The sequence below is a fragment of the Saxophila tyrrhenica genome, assembly GCF_035928015.1.
Source record: "Saxophila tyrrhenica strain CCFEE 5935 chromosome Unknown scaffold_12, whole genome shotgun sequence".
NCBI lineage: Eukaryota > Fungi > Ascomycota > Dothideomycetes > Mycosphaerellales > Extremaceae > Saxophila > Saxophila tyrrhenica.
The window spans coordinates 861,132-881,662 of NW_027041744.1; the positions used below are offsets into that span (position 1 = coordinate 861,132).

The window sequence follows — 20,531 nt, forward strand, 5'->3', positions numbered from 1 at the left end:
TCGTCCACATCCCTTTGCTAAAAGGAGTGCGTCTGAACACTCGCGACCGGGCTGTCGATCTGGCTGTTGTACGGTTTGAAGAGCAATTTCACTGTCACATCATCAGCAAACGTCCACAAAGTCGCAAAAGAGGTGGTGATGAACTCACTATCAAGCGTCAAATCATCCACCCCATACATCTCGTCAATGTCCCCCACACTCCCGATATCCTGCCCTTTGCTCTCGTTGTCGCCCACCACCATGCTCTTGATGCGCTTCAAGTACGACATGACCTGCTTGAAGCGCACGTCCGGCGGCGCCGTCCAGTCCGTCGCGCGGTGCGTCTGCAGGAAGCTGCGGCCGAGGTAGAAGAAGTGCACGCCGTCGCGGCTGAAGCCGAAGCGCCGGAGTTGCGCGGACGAGGGCGGGTATTGCAGGTCCATGTCGCTGTCCCAGGTGCGCTTCCAGCGGGCAAGGGCGAAGTCGAGCCGTTTCTTTTCCTGCTGGGCGGCGGTGGTGGAGGTGAGGCCGTCGGTGGGGGTGACGTGGCCGCTGCTGGTGGCGCTGCCGCTGCGTTGTTCGAGCCAGTCGTTTTGGGAGAGGGGAGTGGCGGGTGTGCTGCCGCTCATGTTGAAGCCTTGAAAGGCGTTCTCCTGCTGCAGTAGGACTGTCTTCTGGCACGCGATGATCCGAACAATCAGAGCGTGAATGAGCACAAACTTCGAATAAGCGTTCGTTGCACTGGGCTGGAAGTTGACGCTGGGATCCATGAGTGTGCGCATCGCTTCGCGCATGCCAGGCTGTCGAGGACGCCGCGTACCAGATTGATTCTTGATCTGCGCCTGTGGACCGTACAAGCCGAGCGCGCTAGCACAAGACTCCGGATCTTTCGCATCCCAAGCAGCGTCATCTGCAGGCAAGCTCAGGCGTATCTCGAACGCGTCCAGCTGCGGTACGTTGTTGAAATACATCACCGACGCTGCATCTGACAGGAACAACATGTAGAGCGCGCGGTTGCGTCTTTCCTGCTCCAGCCATCCGTGCCATCGCCAGCTGCCGACATCAACCTGCGCGTTCGCGTGGTGCTGGCCAAAATGCAACACACTGTAGGCGTAGTGACCAGGGGGCGTCGCGTAGCAAAGACCCATCGCTCTGGCTGTTCGTACGACAGCTGGCAACTCATTCCGTGCGGTCTGGCGCTGATGCGGCTCGCCATGCCAAGTCATCATCACTTGAAGAATGATCAATGCCTGCATCTCGTCCGTTTCCCACGAGCTGCTGCCCAGTCCAGCAATTTGTCCGGTCATCGTGCGATTGTAGACTGTACAGTTGGTCATGATGGTGGAATGTACAAAATCCATCATTTGTCGCGTTTTGGCCACACTCATCTTCGGGCTGTAAATCGCTCCAATGCAGATGATTGCCAGGACAAGTCCGTCGTTGGCATCCGTGATCTTGAAAGTTGGCATGTGCAGAATCGGCCAGTGTCCGTGGAATGAAGTGTAATGCTCCGCAAAATGCTTGACGTTATCCAGTGTCAGACACTCCCTGACAAGATGCGCAGTCTGCTCGCCCTGTGCAGCCTCAATCCCCTGCGGGAAGCAATATTGTATCAAGCTGTCGACCTTGCTCTGCAGAGGATCGTCTGGACTCCAGTTCGGGAATCCAAGTATGCCGTGATCGTTTTCCCCGTACTCGCTCCCAAAGGCATTCGGATGCGAGTACAGGCTACCTAAAAAAGACTGGCTGCTCATGTCGTCGTGCATCGTGAAGTTGGGCTTGGTCTCATTTTCGGTCTTGACGTGTATTTGTTGCGAGCTCGTGTTCGCAGGCTGGCTCCCGATAAAGCCATCCTGGCCGGTTGAGTTGAACATGCGGTTCCATTCGGGCATACCGCTGCCATCACCATTCTGGTGAGGGCTGTTCTCATGGCTGTTGCCGAAGCGCGAGCTCTGATGGCCTAAAAAAGGCATCTGAGACTGGGTGTTGAAGACGTTTCCACTCATCTGAGGATTGTTGAAAGCATAGTTGTTGTGCATGGTACTGGCGCCGCTCGAGTTGGGCGTGGAGTAGGCTGTCATGCCGGGTTGGTACGCTGCCGAGCTTCCCATCGGATCGCTCTGCCCGGCGTTCGATCCCAGTATTCCGAGACCGGCGATGCTGCCGCGGTGGCTCATTTGCGCAGGCGAGATGATGCTGTTGGCGCGTGACGACCGGCCCGAGACGTCTCCGTTCACTGTAGGGCTGGCCGTCATGCCGTCGGTGTAGTTGTTTCCAGAGACTTCCTGCAGACCGGCCAAACCAATGGGACCATCTTGCTGGCCCATAGATAGCCGGTTAGTGCCGTTGGTATTGCGACGCTGATGCGCAAGGTGGTTCGCTCCGGTGGGATTGCCTCGCCGTATCGAGCACTTTTGGAAGTGGCGCTTCAAGATGTCACTGCGAGAGAAGGTGTCTTTGCACAAGTGGCACATGTAAGGTCGATCGCCGGTGTCTGCAACGCGTTAGTACAAGCTTCAGAAACATACACAGCATAACCCTTACGCCTCAAGAGATGTCTCTTCAAATGCTTCGCATGAAGGTATGTCTTGTTGCAGTGTGGACACGGAAACTTTCCATCCGCGTCCTTCTGTGGAATCAAGCTCTTTGTGTTCTGTTGAGTACCCTGCGCCGGCGGGTTCGGCCGTCCAGGCGCACTGGGCAGGATGCCTCTCCTACCTTGCGAGCCGACCACATGTGTAGGTGTCTCCTCGTTCTGCATGAATGATGGCTGCTGGCCGAGCTGGCCGCCGGTGGACAGACTTGGCAAGCCGGTCATCCCACCTGGAGGCATAGGGCGGAGGTTCGGGAGGCCAACGGATGCGCTGGTGGGTGGCATAGAGGTGGCTGAGGATGATTGGTACTGCATGGACTGCGAGCTGTAGGCCTGGTGGTAGCTCGAGGGTGGAAGCATGGAGCCTTGGTGTGGGTTGGTAGACATGTGCTGGTATGCATTGCTGTTGCTGCCGTTCATCGACCCTGACACGGGTGTGTGCGGCGTCGTTGGGGTCTGCGACTGGCTGCCAGCATGGCCGAAGCCCATCCCGCCGTACTGATAGCCTCCATTCTGACTCTGTAAAGGTGGGAGGGTAGCATGGCTGGGCGACTCCTGCTGGTGATGCTGCGGTGGCAGGCCGCCGAAAGAACCCAGAGGCTGTTGCTGTTGGTTCCCCGGATTGTACGGCGCAATGTATGAATTAGGGTTGTACTGGTTGTCCATGCTGGGTGGATCGTATGTATAAGGATAGCGAGGAAGAAGTGGAGATGGTGCGGGCAGTCACTGGGGCGGGCGGATTACTGCAGCGAGTCCGCATGGGTCCACGTCCACGAGCTGGGGGAAGAAGTGGTACAGCGAACGGATGAAGCAAAGCTTCAAAAAGACAACCGCAGGCTGGGAGGGCTCCACACACTCCGAACCCCCAAAATAATGCGCTTGAAGAATGGGAAGTCGCGAAGGATGGATGGAGAAGGGCGGCGCCGCGGGCAGTGGTGTCGAAGTGAATTTTCCAGAGGTTGGACCTTTCCGTTGAGCGTTGGTGATGTAATCAGCTCTGCCAATTGGCCGAGGGGGAGTGCCACCAGCGTCCGGCGAGATGGGGGTTACGCCGGGTCTACTCACGGCGACACTGTCCTGGCCGGGAGGGGGAGTGAATGGCTCGCGCGGCGATGAGGGTGGTGTTGTCGTGAGGTCTGGGTAACCTCGATCTGCAAGTGGATCTCAGCCTCTTCCTGGCTCGCCTGGCTGCCGGAGTGGGCCAGGCACGCAACGCAGAGCGCTACTACCGCCACCAAGCAGGAGGGGTAGAGGTGCTAGGGCTGGACGGGCGCTGTCTGCTGCGCGACACAATAGTGGGTCAGTTCTGGATCCGAGCTGGGCCTGCCCTCGCGATATGGAGCAGAGGTGCAGCAGAGGGAGGGGGGAGAGTGGAAGAAATCAGCCAGACGTGGGAGAAGATTGGAAAGCAAGCAGGCCGGAGTGCTAGGGCTTTGGTCGGAGGCAAGACGCGCGCGCTAGCCTCGAGTTGTGAATGCACCCAGCGTCATCAGCGAGGGAAACTCTATTTTGTCTGTGCAGACTTTTGCGCCGACCACGGGATGCGGATGATGACTACGCCGACCTGCCTTCGACGAGGGTGCATGACTCTGCAGTGGTCTGCCATGGCTGTCTCCATCACCACAACTACAACCCTTCGGGTGCTATACAGCTAGGTGAGCACGGTAGGTGGACACGGCATCACTTCTCGCGCGCAGCTTGCCGCTACGCCGAGAGGCACGGCTTGCCTCCGAAACACGGATATATCGCTCTTCGCTCGCTTTCCAGCGCTTATGATGCCCGTGGATGACCTTTGCACCGAACATCAACCGATCCTCACGATCTCGCAAATCCGGTAGCTGCTCGCAATGCTGCCACCGCCGTACTAATGAATGGCTGCCGTGCCTGTTGTGACACCTCGACCGGCCCCAGGCTGGAGAGCTGGAAACTCTTTCATCGGAGGCCGCTCCTTCAACCCATGATCCCCCCTTGCTTTCGCGGTCTCGATGCTTCGTCCGCTCTTCTTAACATCTGCTCGAAAAGCCAGACACACGTGACTGCACCGTCAATTCCAACTCATCACACCTCCAACATGTTCCGGCCATCCGCTGCACCACCTACGCAGGTCAAACCGTGCATCTTCACGGCTTTTCCTGCTGCAAAGATGGCGCGCCTAAGCGCAAGCCACATCGGACTCCACGACTCCGGTCGTCAAACACACACTTGCCGGTAGATCTCTGGTCCGAGCATTTTGTTGTGCTTCGTCTTGGCAGGAACACAATGTCTATTGTGCGGTTGTGCGACTGATCGTGACGACCTGGAAACAGACCGCCATCTCCTACGACTCTTGTGGAACTCAAGTGTCAAGAGTCGGTGCAACGGTCGTCAAAGAGCGAGTGCAAGGGCTGGACAGTCTGGCCTGATCACGGAATTGCGATAACGGCAAGCCGATGCGAAGACGACGCACTTGCCTGCCACGGAATGGCGCCGGAGCGAACCACGTCCACAACCCGATGCTACCCCGACTGAACTGAATCGTGGGAATACCACGGAATCAATCCGTTGGACTATTCATCCATTCATCCAGCTCTCACGATGAATGAGCTGGTGCTATGTACTTGGATCTGTCCAATATCAAGCGACTGTTCAGCGCGAAGGCCGGGCAAGGCGGATGGACGCAACTGCCAGCAGAACCTGGAAGACGTGTAGGCTAGGCGCCTGATCTGACACTATACCAGGGTTACGCGGCCTCTGATTGTTATTAAACCCCTCAGAGCTCTGTACGACGGGCGTCCCAGCGCCTCTGGACGTACGCAGGCCGCTCAACGCCGGCTATCGAAGAGGGACACAGTGCTTTCCTTATGCTGTAGGGCAGTGGCGCAAAGGTGAGATGCAGTGCAGTATGAACAGTTTCATTTTCCATCTCTCTCAAAACTTCTCAAATCCACCAAACAGACCCCTCAAGACTTCTGCGACCACCCAACCGAACTCTCCACCCCCTGCTCCGTCTCCTGCGTCCCCCTCAAACTCACGCTCAACTCCGGCTTCTTCGCAATCGTCTGCAGCACCACACAATACCTCTCCGTCAACTTGCCCAACTTCTCAATCTTCTCCTCCCCCACCTCCGCCCCCTCCTCCAGCTGCAATTCAAACCCCAGCCGGATCTTCGTGAAACCCACCGGCGCTTCCTTATCAATCCCCATTGTCCCTTTAAAATCCAGATCCCCCTCCGCAGACACCGTCCCGCTCTTAATCGGGATCCCCATCGCCGTGCTCACAGCTTTCAGCGTCACGCCCGCGCACGCGACGAGCGCTTCGAGCAGCATGTCCCCGCTGCACAGCTCCCCGGAGATGTCCGGGTCGTCGCCGCCGGCTTTCTGGTGCAGGCCGGCGACTTTTTTCGCGTCGGAGATGGCTTTGCCTGTGTCGAGGGAGCAGGTGATGGAGCTGGCGTCGAGGGTGCCCGAGGAGGTTAGCGTGACTACTGCCGAGGAGGGGTCGCTGCGGTAGGAGTCTTTGAGGGGGGCTTGTTTGCTGCGGAGGGCGGCGGCGGCCATGGTCGCGGTGGGAGGGGGTTGGTGGGTGGTCGAAAGAGTTCTGCTATTTGTTGCTCGAACGTGGTGTCTTCGGCTGACTTAGTGACACTCTACGCAGTTTCTACGCAGTTGTGCAGAAGTGCTAGGTATGTATCTTGAAGGAACGGTCAGGTAGATCGGAAGCACGACTGCGTTGGTATTCTGGCAACTCAGTTTGGAGAGCAGTCTCGGATGCGATATTCGATGCGGATTTCTTCTTTTACTTCCACCGAACGCATTGAAAGCACGACATGTATGGGTTGCCCCACCTACCCCTCGTTCCCTTCTGCCGGGGCGAAGCTGTCCAGAACTGTACCTGCATATCCACAATACCGCGGGGTCGACCAAATACTTGTCGAGCGTAGACTTGAGAAAGCAAGCAGGATATGGCCTATGGGCTTGCGAGCTGGTAGTGTCGATGAGCGCTGCTAGTTGTGTCTGCGCGCTTCTTTATGAACGTGTTTTGGAAGGGTTCACCAAACCTTACCATCGCTCAGGTCGCGCGCCACACGATCCAACGATGGAATGGTTGTAGATATACGAGTTGAGGGTCGGCCATCGTCCAGACCGCCCGGTATCCTCCAGTCGTCCGGCAGAGTAAGACTGTGCTGATGTCGAAACTTCTTGTGTCCCAAGCGATATGTGCCAATGGTAGATAGGCAGTCGTCTCCAAACATTGTCCAGCATCATGGCCGGAGTGGAATGTACACGGTCACACATCAAGACACCCATTGATCGTTCGAATACTACCCGATGTCCCTCTCGGCCTCGTAAGTTCTCTCCTTATCACCTCTGCATCCGGTTTGCTGTCGTCCATACAGCCAAAGGCTGACTCGCAGTGGCCGAACTTGACGGCCTCGAGTCCGCTTAGCTCAAGCAGACCGGACATCCCGTCAACACACCACAGCGGCGACCTAGGCAGCAAGATCTTCGGCCGCGGGAGTCTGATCGTCAGCACCCGCAGCTGCTCGCAGGAGGCCAGTAGAGCGAATGCCATGGCGTCTTCTCGACTGCCGCAATGCACATCGACGAGATGCACAAGCTGTCGACCTCGCTTCCCGATGCTGCGGAGGAAGAGGTACATGGTCTTCGATGACGCGAATTGGAAAGTCGAGTGAGAATAGAGTAGATCTGAAGCCTCGTCGTTGATGGCTCGACAGGTGCGCAGGATGTTATGCTTCGTCGTATCCCGTGGACCTGTTTTCTCGTAGCCAGCACGTGTAATAACGCGGGAAGAGTCGCGATTCAGTGGCAAAACCTCCGTCACCTCATCCAGCTTCGGTAGAATCTGAGCATAGATCTCCAGCCGTAGTTCCGTCGGTAGACTAAACAACGAACTCGTCTGCGGCAACCGCTGGCTCGCCTCTCTCGCGGGTTTACCAGAAGCCATCTCCTCGAACTTACTCACCAGACTCCCAAGCTGCGACGCATACAACCCCGCCAGCAACGCCTGCGGCTCCAGCGGAATCCGCACTTGCAATCTCTCACAGTGCGCCGTGTGGAATCTAAACCCGCGGAAATGCTGCATGTAGTCCTGGGTGCCATTGTCGCCGAAGGCCCGCGTGCTGAGTTCTTTCCGCACGAACTGGGAGCAGGAGATGCAGCGGGAGCCTGGTTCGAGGGATTCCAGCGGTGGGCGGTCTGAGACGTGGCCGATGGCTGCAAGTTGGCGGGCAGTTGTGAGGCAGTCGTCCCAGTGGTCGGAGAAGGTGGTGAGGCGCTCCGGGTAGGAGAGGGTGGTGATGGGGGTCATTGTTCCTGATGTCCTTCGGGTGTGGTTTGGTTTTGGTTGTTGAAGTAGGAAAAAGGAAAGCGGAGGATGGAAGAACAGTGGTGCCTTGCTCTAGCTAGAATACGAGATGTTGTTGCTGGCCAAAGCGTCAGGGTCGATGTCGACTTCAGCTGCTCCTGTCCGCGCTCTTTACGACAATCGACATCTTTCATCAACACATGAGCGAACAGCGATTGCAGACTGTGCCCGTGTCAAGGCGGATTACTGGATTGAGAAGGCGTGAAGCCTTGGTTTGGCCGAATTAAGGAGAAGTCTACCGGACGCCTTGAGGCTATCTGAACACAAAACCACACTTGAACGCGGACTCAAAGGCCATCATATCGAGCCGCGCCCGCTATCTCTGTACTGCCCTCTCCCACCAGTACAGCGGCACCACCCGCTCCCAATCCAGATCGAGCTCATCATCAGTGACCTGCGGCCACGCCTGTCTTGTCGACCACTTCCACCGACAGCAATGCCAAACGGCCTCATAGCCGGGATATATGGCCTCGCAGCAAATGTTCTCTTCTCTGTCAGCGACACGTTGGCCTGAGTCTTGCGGTCATGTCACAGCAAACATGAAGCAGGCAGGGCCTCAAGTTATCAATGTCTCAACACACTTTGTGGAAGCAACTCGATATATGCTGCTCATTTGGCTCGATAGCAAGTCTGAAAGGGTTGTATGAATGCACATGCTTTCTCTATCAAACTCCTGCTAACAACAGAACAGCTGAAGCTGCACTATGAACTGCTTTTCCGACACTGTCGGCCCACGACGAGGCACACCCAGGTCTGCCGGCCCTTCGCAGTCCCAGGCAAGCGTTCTGCACATATATACGCAACAATTACCGGTCGGCCCTCCTTCCTGCCTGTACATTCGCTGCTTTGAGCTCCGTGATCGCTTTCTTCCCCTTCTTGCCCTTCTTGATCGTCACCTTCCATTCCGTTACTTCCTCGCCCTCCTCAGCGTTATGCTTCTCTATTGCCACTTGCCTCATGCGAATCACTTCTGCCATGGAGACGACGATGCTTTCCTTTCTCGCCTTTTCCTCATTCTGCAGCCTCTTCCTCTCCTCCGGACCGAGCGCTGGCAAGCCGAAGAGTCCGACATCCAGACCCCAGTCCTGAGCAGCACACTCCATCTCCACGGGCTCAGTATACCAGCCCGCGTGAGCTTGATTGGCAGACATGCAACGCTGTTCTTTCAACAGTTTCGAGATGTATTCAACCGTTCGAGACGAATGTCCGCCGGCATGTCCGCCGTCAGCCCACACAGCGTCCGAGATGACCTTTTCATCGCTACCTTGCCAACACAGCAAGCACGAGCCCTTGCGCAGCTTGAGTCCGTCTCCGTATCGATGCTCTTCGGGTTTCCGGCATTGCCCTAGGACGCAATCTCTTGCAACGCGCACCCAAATCATCGGTTGCGAGAGCTCCTTTCGACCCATCTTGACAGGTTCCAGGACAACGATCCGGAAGTACCGCAGCTGCGATAGCGTTAGGAGGAAGTCAGGGTTGGCGACGATTGCTTCCGGGCCCATCTCCAACTCTTTCAAGTTGTGCAGGCGTGAGATGATGGTCCGCGCTCGTCGACGTTGCTCCCCGAATTCGAATGCTTCTATGTCGTTGGGATCCAGCGCCGACAATCTCTGAATCTTGTCCAGAGTGGACTGTGGCAAGGATCCCAGCGTATCCAAGAGCGACATGCTGTTCTCAAAACAAAACATGTTCTGCTTCCAGAATATCGGGTCTGCCTCGTTATATATCTGCCGGCAGGTGCGGAGTAACGCCAGGCCTGGTCTTCCCTGGCAGAGATGCTTGCAGACTCGCTTCCCTTGTGGCGTTGGACAGTCGCACTCGGAGGGGCTGCAGTAACGTTTGTGGAGATACTTCGAGCGCACGCTGCTTGATTCGTAGCACTCAAATACTGGCCTTTGAGAACCTTTGGTCTGGCTGGGGATGGGGCCGCGAGGGTCATGCCGGCGATACCAGAGGTCGGGTTCGACAACAGCGAGCTCCCAGATCTTGTCTCGCAGCTCCTGGGGGATGGTGAGGAGGCTCGCGCGGGGCTCGCTGGGATCGTGTCCCAGTGAGTCCAGCCGGAAGATGTGGAAGTCCATGGGCACACGCTCTTCGCATGTGTACGGAGGCACTGGTTTGAGAGCTGCGGTGATGCGGAGCGTCATAGGGCGCTTGCCGTCGGCTTGCGGTGCCACGCTCCGAGCTATGAGCTGCGCTGACATCGTGGTGCAAGTTGTGAGTTGTCGTCAGAGGAGTCGTTCCAGAGGAGGGGTTGGAAAAAGTTTGAGACGAGCTGTTGAGGTGCGGAAATGAAGTACTGCCTGGAGAATATATCGAAGGTGAGTTATCTGAGGTGGTCAAGAAGAGGGCTACGAGCACCTTTTATATTTATGCTGGTTGCATGCATGGCTCCTTGCTGACGCGAAATCCCAGTTCTGTGGTTCGGTTTGAACTTAGATGAAGTCGAGCAACGAACCTACATGAATTCGAGCAACGCTTCTGGTGGTTCGGGGTGGTAAGCAGAATCAGAGGCCTTGGGAAAGCAGGGAAACGAATATGGTACGACTATCTTGGAAGCATTGAATGATGGATTAGTGAGGTGAAAGGTGCGTGCGACTACTCTTAGTTGATTCTACTCAACCGCTGCCATTCCTTCCTCCCTTCGCCTCAGCACGTACTCTCTTTCGCTCGCTCTTCTTCGATACGCTCAGATCAGCCGCTGACTTCAATGCCTTCTTTCTCGCCTCCTTGCTCTGATCTTTGTCGTCCACCTTCTCCTGCTTAGCCGTCTCATGCCTTCTGCACTGCCGCTCAATCAAAACTACAGTCCGATCTATCTCCTCCTTCCCAGTAGTGACGTCCTTGAATTTCTTCTGTCTCATCGATCGTTCCGACCTCTCCTTCGCTGATAGATGACCCTCTAACTCATCGAAATCGACAGGAACAGACTCTTGGGCACGAACTCGCCTTGCATTCGACAGAACTAGGGGGCTCAAGTCTTGGAGCTCGCGTTTTTTCGCAGCCCGCAGTGGCTTCCTGGCTGTTGCACTGAGGACCGGCAGTCCGTGCAGAGTGATCTCCATGCCTGTTTGCCGAGCCAGCTTCTCAACGACACCGTCTCGCACTCCATGTGCCGGTAATGGAAGCTCGCGGTAAGCCGACATGAGCCGCCGCTGGACGGTGTTCCGAATCACTTCCGGAACCTCGACGGAACCTGCTCTCATCCCGGTGGCCCATGAATGGTTCCAAGCATCCTCACCTGTTCCCCAACAGAAGAAGCAGGAATTTTTGCCAAGCTGCGGCCCAACCAGCGATTGGTGTGCGGCCGCCTGACGACAGGGCCCTGGGATAAGATCTTTCTCTACCCTTATCCAAATTGTGCCGATAGAATTTTCTTCTTCCCTTCTTTCGTGGCCGAGAATCTCCGGGAGAAGGCTCGTGGCTCGCACCTTGCGCAAGTGTTTGAGCCCGCTCAGATACTCCAGACTCCGATCTCTGAGCCATTCCGGCGGCAACTCGACTTCGACCAGATTCTTCAAACGAGGAACAAGATCCCGCGACCACCCGCTAAGGAAGATGAGCTCGTACGAATCCCGCGTCCAGTCTACGACTTCGAGGACTGATAGCCGCTGGATCTTCTGGATAGTGTCGGCCGGCAAGTGGCTAAGGGTGTCGCGGAATTGAGCCCCACGTGAAAAACAGAACATGTTCTCCTTCCAGAACAAGGGGCTCGCTTCTTCATAGATCTAACGACAAGTGCGTAGTAGCGCCATCCCAGGTCTGCCCCGGCAGAGCTTTTCACACACTTCAATCTTCTTGAGATCCACGCAATCGCAGGTCTCATCGCACCAGATTTGAGGCCAATCATGCTGATCTTGGTATAGCATTGATTCGTTGCAGTACAGAGGCAGGCGTTCCGATTGCTTTCCCCAGTTGCGCACTGGGCAGGCCACCTTATGTCGACGGTACCAGAGCGGAGGCTCGACAAGAGTGTGGTAGTATATCTCGTCTCGGAGCTCGCGCGGAAGGGTGAGGAGACTTCTGTTGACGATGCGAAGTGCAAGGCGTGCTTTGCGCTGCTGTGGGATTGCGTTGCTGGTGGCGTTCCCTGATGCCGTGATTATGGATGCTGATCGAGAATGCTTCAGTGTTGGATGGATGTGTGGACGATGCAGTCTTGTGTAAACGAGAGTGATCGAAGCGTTCTACGACTGGGGGACATCTACTTTATATGTTCGGACCCTCCTTTGCAACTGGAGAGTTTGGATAATCTGTGGTACTGCTGAACCTTAATGAAAGCGCAGTAATTGACAATAATCGTGAAGGTAAGCAGAACTAAGTAGGACACACTTGAGGCAGGAAAACAATTCAACGATTCGAAGAGGGACATGAAAGGTTAGAGAGATGTAGTGGTTTCTATGTGAGAACGTTTGCCATTCAAGTCCCAGTTGCTTCGTTAACTACTGCCTGGCACCTTCACTCTCCTCCTCTCGTGCTTCTTCGACTCAGCCAGCGCTTTCGCCGACTTGTTAGATCTTTTGGTCGCTTTTTTGGCTGCCTTCTTCTGGTCCATCCTCTGCTGGTTATCGATCGCATCTCTCCTGCCTTGCCTCTCCCGAAACAATTCCTTCGAGTCTCGCTCCAGGCCATCCTCTCTGCTGCGGCTCACTTTGCCTGCACCGATTTTGTGAAATCGCTTCACCGGTACAACGATCTCAACCTCCTCAATGTCGACTACGAGCGCTTCCTGTGCCCGAACTCTGTTCGCATTCGAACATTCCGATCTGATCTTTCAGATGCGTTTGCGCGCCCATTCCTTCGCCAATGCGAGCCTCTCCTCTGGGCTATGGACCGGCAAGCCAAGAAAGCCGACCTGAAGCCTTCTTTCACGAGCTATATCCATATCGACCGGGTGCGGATCTAGCCCTGCATATCCAGGGCCAGGTGAATCGATGAATTGCTCCCTCAGCCGCTCTGAAATGTCCGAGACAAGGGCTGGTACGTTGCCAAACCAAGGCGACTCCCACATATTACACCACCTAAGCCATTTCACGCTTCCCACCCAGTTGCTGAAACATTTGAACTCATCTGCGGGGAGGTTCGGTAGGATATGTGTTCGTGGGAACAAACACAAAAGGAGGATGGCACGCCCTTCACCACTCGAATCCAAGTCTTGGTTCCGCGTGCTCCTGGCTCCTCTGAAAGCGTAATAAACGAATGCAATATGACGCCTCGTAGGACTCGCAGCCGGGATAACGGCTCGAGGTATGCAATCCCTTCAGGGATGTCTGTAGTCCACCAGGGCGGGAGCTCGAGTTCCACCAGGCCTACAAGACGTTGGAGGTACTCGCGGGCCTTCGCCCGCAGCACGTGGAAGGATGTTGAGAGCATAAGAGAAGGCTTCCTGTCAATCACCGAAATGCGCTTGACTTTTTCTAGTATCTCCCTCGACAGGCCGGTAAGCGCATTAGTGAATTGCTCCTGGCCCTGAAAGCAGAACATATTGCGATTCCAGAATATTGGATCCGCTTCCATGTAGATTACCCGGCAGGTACGCAGCAGACTCCTCCCGGGCCGACCTCGACACAGTTTCTTGCATACCGCAATGTCCTTGCAGCAGTTGTCTCCGAGCTTGCATTCCCGAATGTCGTCGTTGTCGTCGTCGACACTCCTGTAACTACGGCATACGGGGGCACGGCCGTAATCGGACTCCTCGTGTTCTTCGCGCTCGAAGACAGGTTCTTGGGATGGGCGAAAATTATAGCCATGTGGAAACTGGAAACCGCAGCCAGACTTGTGACGTCGGTGCCAGAGGGTGGGCTCGACAAGTGTGTACTTGTAGATCTCATCGCGCAGTTCGCGCGGAAGGCTGAAGAAGTTTGTGCGAGGTTTGCGTGGCACGATGTGCAGAATTTGGCGTGCTTTCGGTATGGTCTCGGATGCGATGATTTCGTGCGGTGAAGCCATGATTTCGTAAGGCTGTAGTTTAAGCCTTGGTCGATGTGGGAAGATCGAAGCGTCGTTGGTGTTGCTGTTCAGGTTTGGGAGAAAGCTGTTTGGTTTAAAAATCGCAACACTGGGTGCCACTCGTAGATATACTTTTTGGCGATGTTCGCACAGCTGACTCACAGGAAGCCATTCTGTGGTACTGTTGAACTCTCTTGGGCCAAACGATCCTGATTGTCGGGAATGGTGAGCAGAACCTGCGAACTTTGGCTTCGCCTGTGTGTTCTGTCCAGAACTCCGCTTACCTTGTGAGGAAAAGAGAAACGTTGAGGCTCGATGGACGTCAAAGATACTAAGAAGTTGCATCAGCCAGGAAAGACGTAGGAACATAATGCCATTTCAAGACGTCAGTGTTTCATTTCGGCGTGTGCAGTACTCTACCTCTCTCCTCACCCGTCTGTCTATCCCCAGTACGTCGCCCACTTGCTCGCGCCCTTCACCACATCAATAAAGTTCATCGCAATCACACGTTCCGTCTGCTCAGAAGGATGCAGCTCATCATACCACAAGAAGCTATCCGGGCTGTCGTTCGCCACGCAGTCGCCGCCAGTGGTGTTGCAGTGGTTCACGTATCCGTCGACGTTCAACGGAGCGGTGCCGTTGAGGTAGTCGGATGGGTTGTTGTAGATATCCAACATCTGATGCGGACGTCAGTCAGCACGAGTGGCCATCAAACGGACAACTAGCGTGGCCGGAGAAGCTGGAGGTAAAGCTACTCACCAAACCATGAACATCATACACAGCAAACTTGGCCCCGGGATATCTGTTCTTCAGCTCAACGGCAAAAGGCGTCCGGTAGTCAAAGATGGCATTCACGGTCGCCACTTCCTCAATCATGCGTCCGTTGAGCAGCGTGTGGTTCTTCGGCTTGTCAGGCCAGTACTGGTTCGCGCCGATATCGTTCGGCGGCGCAGCGTATATTGGCGCAAGATCGAGTGGGGCGATGTTGAACAGGACGAAGTAGCGGCCGCCGTTGTTGTAGACGCGCTCCATCTGGCGGTACATGCAGTCGACGTAGGTCGTAAGGTCGGTGCCTGCACGCATTGTCAGCTCCATCTCGAAACATGCACTGATGGTCGACACTCACCCTCCACCTGCTCGTCTTGAATAAAAGCATAATACCCCAGATCATTCGTTCCATCCCAGAAAGCATACACCGTCTCATCCGGTGGATCAATCATGAACTTCGTCCCGTTCTTCTCCACATACTTGCTGTCAGCGATATACGCCGGAATCTCGTACTGCGCCAGCGCCGGGAAAGGTGCGTCAATGGCGCTGAAGTAGCGCGGCGTGATGTCGTTGCTGCAGACTGCACCGGAGACGGCGTAGTTGTACTTGTTGACGCCCGCGTAGCGGGAGACGTATTCGCCCCAGATATAGCCGCCGTCGGCGGACTTGTTGGCCTGCATGGAAAAAAGGTCAGGATAAGTTTCGTCATACTGCAGGGAAGAGAGACGTACGACAGGCTCCACCCAGCCAACTGGCGGAGGATCGCCTCCGCTGTTGATGAAGTAGCCCAAGCGTGAGTCGTCAGAGTAGCTGTCGCCGAATATCACAAGACTGGTGAAAGTCTCGAGGTCCCATCCCGATCCGGAACTTGGTTTCCCCGGCCTACCATGGTGATAGCTGGGCGGTCCATGGCGTTCACTGAGGTCCGGAGTAGCTAGCGCATTGGCAACAGTGACAGCGCCTGCGAGGGCCACTGCGACAGACTTCATCGTATCTATGCGTAATTGAAGATACCAGATTGATAGATAGAACAACCAACACAAGACGAAGAAAAAATCTAAGGATGTAGTCGAAGGTCAAGGCGAATGCTTTTGTAGCTCGAGCTATCCACTAGTCCAGCTGCAGGTACAAGCAGGCAAATCTCCACACTGTATGCACCAAACGAGCAGGACATGAGATATAGCCTGGATGTCGCGGCAATCTGGAGAATGACGCACCTCGGGAAGTTTTTTGATCGAATACTGCTTCGTTTGAGCCTTGCGCCGATAGTAGCCCTCCCTCGTTATCTCTCGGGGGTTGCAGGACGCCTTGCAATGGCTCGAAGACATCTGGATCGTGAAGCTAGCGTTTGTCATTGTTTCGACAAGGTTGAGAAGTGCCGTTCGAGTTGAAGTGATGATGCAGATCGTGCAGCAAAGACCACTCCATCTCCGCATCGGCACGTTTGTGGGGCAGATCCGCGGTTTAGCCTGAATAGCCACATGGGTTGACGAGGAGGCCAGACCAGAAATGTCTTCTATGAGACGCAGAGCATTGGCCAGACGTCAATATATTCAGCCGCCAAGCTCCAGGACGAAAGGAAGCAGACCGCCAGAATAGTCGACCATCTCACTCATGCCTTGCCGCCGCTTTCACCCTCGGTACTTCATCACGCCACGTCCTTTGAACTTGACCGGCGGATCGTAACCATCGTATCCTCCTCCTCCTCCTCCTCCTCCTCCGCCGAGTCTTCCATCGCCGAGCCGGCCATCGTTGTTGCGATGCTTTCGATCCCGAGCCGCTGCAGGTCGGTATCGATCGTCCTCTCTTCGGCCTTGATGGCGGTAGTCGTCGCGGCGTGGGCTTGGTTTGTACCGATTGTCATCTTCAGTGGAAGTCATCTTCAGCCTCTCATCGTCATACTGGTTCGGTAGGCTCCTTCGCCTCCGCTCGTAGTTGCCTGTTCCATCCGCATGGCGACTCGGCGAAGGGCTGCGCTTGCGCTTGTGTTTCTTCGCTGGCGAGCTTCTGTCGCTCATGTCTTCTTCAGTCGGTGGCGAGAGTGGTCGTGAAGGGGAACGTGATCCCGAGCGCTGCCGAGGACGGCCTCGTATACCTTCGTCTACCGCGTTGTCGCTCGTTCGGCGGTGGTAATGGGGTCTGCTAGGCGGTACCGGGCTGTTCTCCATTTCGACATCACCACTGGCGCTTCGCCTTGTGCGACCTCTGTCGCGACTTTCAGCCTCTGTAGAGGGTTTGACCACTGATCGTGCCATCTTCTTTTGCCTCTCCAGCTCACCGCAGCGTGAGACAAGCACAGGCTCTATGGGTCGATCTTTGTTATCCGTGTCTACGGCTGCGATGCTCTTCAACGTCTCCTCACCAGACACTACTCTTCCAACTATCGTATGCTTTCCGTTCAGGTGAGGGCAGGCTTCGAGGGTAATAAAGAACCTAAGCACAGTCAGCCTTTCTTGTCTCCACCACCGACCGTGTTGTGATGCTGCCGTACTGACTGCCGTTCGTATCCTTGCCTCTGTTCGCTGAGCATACAAGACCTGCCGCGTCCATGTCCCGCCAGCCTAGGTTCTCATCTTCGTACTCTCGACCATATATGCTGACTGTGCCGGTCCCGTCGCCCTTCTCAATGTCTCCACCTTGTATCATGAACTCGTCGATGACTCGGTGAAAGGGCGACTTCGCGTATGACAGCCCGTCGTGCTCGCCGGTGCATAGCTGTCGGAAGCTGTACGTATGTGTCAGCGCTGGGTCGAACAGCGGCATTCACCGGAAAGCTCACTTCTCGCATGTTCTCGGTGCCTGATCGGTGAAGAGCTCTATCGTCAGTCTACCTGCTGGTTGGGCGCCGATGTTCACGTCGAGAAAGGCTCGAGGCCTCTGGTTGGAAGCCATGTTCTGACGAATGATGAAAGTGGATGGCTGATCGTCAGGCTGCATTTGAAAACCGTTCGCGCAAGACGCCGTGCCCAGAAAATGCGGGGTCGCCGTTAGAGTCCGCTAGAGGTTGGAGGTTGCGTGTGCAACTCTCAAAGTGAATGTAAGATGAGACTATTTACATGCTGTGAATTTGAAGCGGATTGACGCTATGAACATCGATTGTCGAGCGGAAATGGTGTACCTTTGTACATCAAAATATGGCTTCCCAGAGGATCCAGTTCATTCAAACTGTCTTGTTATACTCCAAAGATCCCTCAAGCGATGGGAACCTTGTTGGACAGGACTTCAGTCGAGCCACTCAACGCTCGCTACGAAGTATAACATACTGGTTTTTGATCGATCAACCGTCGTCAAATTGGTATAGATCTCAAGAACAAGTCGACTTCACACTCGATATGGAGCGCATTTTGAGTCCACGCTAATGGCGCAGGTACTAGCTTCTAATGCGGAGCTCTGACGGCTCAGCTATCGCATTCGAGACATATACTAACTACCCTTCTCTTTCTAGGTCGCGCATCACATTCACTAACGGCCGAGGGCGCTGAAGGCGCTCGCGACACCAGCACAAGAAAGTCATGGCAGCTCCCGAAGTCACCATCGACCCCACCGCCGACGAAGAAATGGCTGAGGCGGAAGTTGTCGAAGCTGGCGATGAAGGAGCTGCCGACGACGCCAATCCGACTGGTCTAGAAGGTATTGAGCCCACTGTCGCCGAGCGCACCACTTTCTTAGAGTGAGTCGCATCCAGAAATGGGATTATGCTCCATGCGCTGACATTCCTCCCCTAGCTATCTCCGCTCACCAATAATCGAGCTTGCCATTGGCAGCAGCGACTCTGCCACCACCCTCTCAGCCCACCAAGGCCTCCTCGTCCAGTCTCCCTTCTTCGCCGACGCATGCGCACAGTTCTCCGACTCCGCGCCCGCGCGGCGCATCGATTTGGCCAACGATGATCTAGAAGCCACCTCGTGCGTTCTCGAATACCTCTACAAGTCCGATTACTTCCCCACCCTCAACGAACGCAACCTCGAGTACGACCCCTCATTACCGCAACCGGACAATGAAGGCGTCGGCCTCCTGCGCCATGCGCGCGTCTACACCCTTGCGCAACGCTTCGGCCTCCCGCAGCTCGCAGCGCTAGCGCACCGCAAGATCCACTTGACGGAGTCCACGGCCAAGGGCGAGATCGCTTACGCGCGCTTCGTGTACAAGGAGACATCTCCCGACGACGAAAACATCAGACGGCCGGTGGCGGCTTTCTGGGCACAGAGGAGTCATGTGCTGCGTCACGAAGCCGAGCACGGGTTCAAACGGATGTGTCTGGAGTTCCCTCAGTTCGGTTTCGATGTCCTAAGTATGGTGCTGGACGCGCAGGAGAAGAGGAGTCAGCGTCAGGAGGCGCAGAATGCCGGTGGTGCGGGCAGGAAGAGGCAGAGGGTGAGCGGGGTGGTGACTTGATAGGCAAGGGGTGGGCGAGGCTGGTTTGTGTGAGATATTGCGGAGGTGCAAGCGTCTCGAAATTCTGGCTCATAGCATTGCGATGAAGGCAGTCAGATCGTTGAAGTTGACAGCGGAGTGTAACATTAGTACAGATACCAAAATTTACTACCCGAGTCAGAACTTTACAAGCAGTTCCCTTCCGCCAGATGAGGTGAGAACTGCTGGAGGACTTTGGCGATAGCTGTCTCAGTTGCTACACAGTCAAAGTGAGGTCGACTTCAGGTTTCGTAGTCGTGATGTTGCGGCAGGCACGATGCTTATGGTCTTGCCTCCTTCCTCAACTTTACACGTGTGTCAAACTCCAAGTCGACCTCACCTCGTCCAAGAAGCTCGAAGAGACGACGACGATCCTAACCTTTGAGTGTTTTTGAACACTTGATAATCTTCATCCATCTGCGACTCAGAAGCAAGATCGTTGGCCTCAGGCCCAAGCAGCGGTAAGATCCTCGCGGCCCTTCCGATACGCCAGCAGGATGTGGTAGCTTTCTGGGCACCGCAGAGCACCGCAGAGACTGTTCGATCATGACTCGTCGCGCTGATGCCGGCAAGGTCTTGATCAAACCCTGTTCCTGGTTTGACGCGAGGGCGGAGCAAGCGCGTGGAGCGGTCCCTCGTCCAACGTCACCTCTGTACAGCTTGTATAGGTGAGAAGCTGCATTCGAGGAAACGAGCGTGACCAGCTAGACACGAGGATCGAACTACTCCTGTCGCAGCTCCCTCGACGGCGGTATCCTGGCGCTTGAGGTTTGCTCACCGAAGGTTGATCGCGTGATCTGGGGTCAGCACCCAGGATCCAGCATCATCCTGAATGTGCGCATCGAGGGGACTGGTTCCCTGAAGCCGGCTGCAAACCGATGAAATGAGTTTTGCTAACAGCAGAGCCTTGCAGAGTCGTGGTATGCTGAGCAGAAAAAGATTCAGAACGGATGAGAGCCCATGGCCAGCAGAGGACTCTTCAACCGGCGACGAGGGCAGTGTGACCAAGCTGTCAAACGTTTGTGCGACCTTAACAGTACGACAGTATGGCCAAAAATCACGAGGTGGTGGCAGAGTGATCTCCGAGGCAGTGCACGCATCAGCACTCACTTTCGCAATTGGGCAAGGAGGCGCAAGCGCAAGCCCGTCTCCCCAGCAGTGGGATGCCGCTACGGATGGCCGCTGATGAAGTTCAAACCAAACGCCAACAGGACGACATCACCCATTCGCAATGAGGAGACATTTGGATTGATTTCCACAAGACGAGGGCAGCTGTCGTGGAGCTTCCAGACGTCAAGTGTGCAAGCGCCCGGAGAGCTGTCCCGGCTGTAGCGAAGCGACCAGTTCCGCCAGTTGTTCAGCGTCCTGCAATAACCCGTACGACCGGCGGCAGACTGCAGCGCATCCGTGATGGTGATGGAACGTGGCTTCCATCTAACCCCGCTCGGACGAAGTGAATGACTGC

The 20,531-nt window shown here is 55.5% G+C and overlaps 9 protein-coding genes across 9 annotated transcripts; 1 reads left to right on the forward strand and 8 right to left on the reverse strand.

Annotated features, from left to right (window-relative positions):
* Nucleotides 1-17: 17 nt before the first annotated feature.
* LTR77_007929 (uncharacterized protein) lies at nt 18-3,238 on the reverse strand (the record flags this gene model as incomplete). Its single annotated transcript, XM_064805164.1, has 2 exons — nt 18-2,473; nt 2,524-3,238. 2 exons carry the CDS (start codon nt 3,236-3,238, stop codon nt 18-20), a joined length of 3,171 nt encoding a protein of 1,056 aa, XP_064657006.1.
* A 2,273-nt stretch (nt 3,239-5,511) lies between these two features.
* LTR77_007930 (uncharacterized protein) lies at nt 5,512-6,108 on the reverse strand (the record flags this gene model as incomplete). The annotated part of the gene is made up of 1 exon (XM_064805165.1): nt 5,512-6,108. One exon carries the CDS (start codon nt 6,106-6,108, stop codon nt 5,512-5,514), a length of 597 nt encoding a protein of 198 aa, XP_064657007.1.
* A 730-nt stretch (nt 6,109-6,838) lies between these two features.
* LTR77_007931 (uncharacterized protein) lies at nt 6,839-7,879 on the reverse strand (the record flags this gene model as incomplete). Its single annotated transcript, XM_064805166.1, has 1 exon — nt 6,839-7,879. One exon carries the CDS (start codon nt 7,877-7,879, stop codon nt 6,839-6,841), a length of 1,041 nt encoding a protein of 346 aa, XP_064657008.1.
* An 863-nt stretch (nt 7,880-8,742) lies between these two features.
* Nucleotides 8,743-10,140, reverse strand: LTR77_007932 (uncharacterized protein; the record flags this gene model as incomplete). Its single annotated transcript, XM_064805167.1, has 1 exon — nt 8,743-10,140. The coding sequence occupies one exon, from the start codon at nt 10,138-10,140 to the stop codon at nt 8,743-8,745; it is 1,398 nt and encodes a 465-aa protein (XP_064657009.1).
* A 414-nt stretch (nt 10,141-10,554) lies between these two features.
* LTR77_007933 (uncharacterized protein) lies at nt 10,555-11,625 on the reverse strand (the record flags this gene model as incomplete). The annotated part of the gene is made up of 1 exon (XM_064805168.1): nt 10,555-11,625. One exon carries the CDS (start codon nt 11,623-11,625, stop codon nt 10,555-10,557), a length of 1,071 nt encoding a protein of 356 aa, XP_064657010.1.
* A 1,342-nt stretch (nt 11,626-12,967) lies between these two features.
* Nucleotides 12,968-13,885, reverse strand: LTR77_007934 (uncharacterized protein; the record flags this gene model as incomplete). The annotated part of the gene is made up of 2 exons (XM_064805169.1): nt 12,968-13,405; nt 13,520-13,885. The coding sequence occupies 2 exons, from the start codon at nt 13,883-13,885 to the stop codon at nt 12,968-12,970; spliced, it is 804 nt and encodes a 267-aa protein (XP_064657011.1).
* A 440-nt stretch (nt 13,886-14,325) lies between these two features.
* LTR77_007935 (uncharacterized protein) lies at nt 14,326-15,642 on the reverse strand (the record flags this gene model as incomplete). Its single annotated transcript, XM_064805170.1, has 4 exons — nt 14,326-14,562; nt 14,645-14,958; nt 15,012-15,327; nt 15,385-15,642. The coding sequence occupies 4 exons, from the start codon at nt 15,640-15,642 to the stop codon at nt 14,326-14,328; spliced, it is 1,125 nt and encodes a 374-aa protein (XP_064657012.1).
* Nucleotides 15,643-16,284: 642 nt separating this feature from the next.
* Nucleotides 16,285-17,545, reverse strand: LTR77_007936 (uncharacterized protein; the record flags this gene model as incomplete). The annotated part of the gene is made up of 3 exons (XM_064805171.1): nt 16,285-17,086; nt 17,124-17,378; nt 17,433-17,545. The coding sequence occupies 3 exons, from the start codon at nt 17,543-17,545 to the stop codon at nt 16,285-16,287; spliced, it is 1,170 nt and encodes a 389-aa protein (XP_064657013.1).
* Nucleotides 17,546-18,165: 620 nt separating this feature from the next.
* Nucleotides 18,166-19,048, forward strand: LTR77_007937 (uncharacterized protein; the record flags this gene model as incomplete). The annotated part of the gene is made up of 2 exons (XM_064805172.1): nt 18,166-18,323; nt 18,379-19,048. 2 exons carry the CDS (start codon nt 18,166-18,168, stop codon nt 19,046-19,048), a joined length of 828 nt encoding a protein of 275 aa, XP_064657014.1.
* Nucleotides 19,049-20,531: the final 1,483 nt, after the last annotated feature.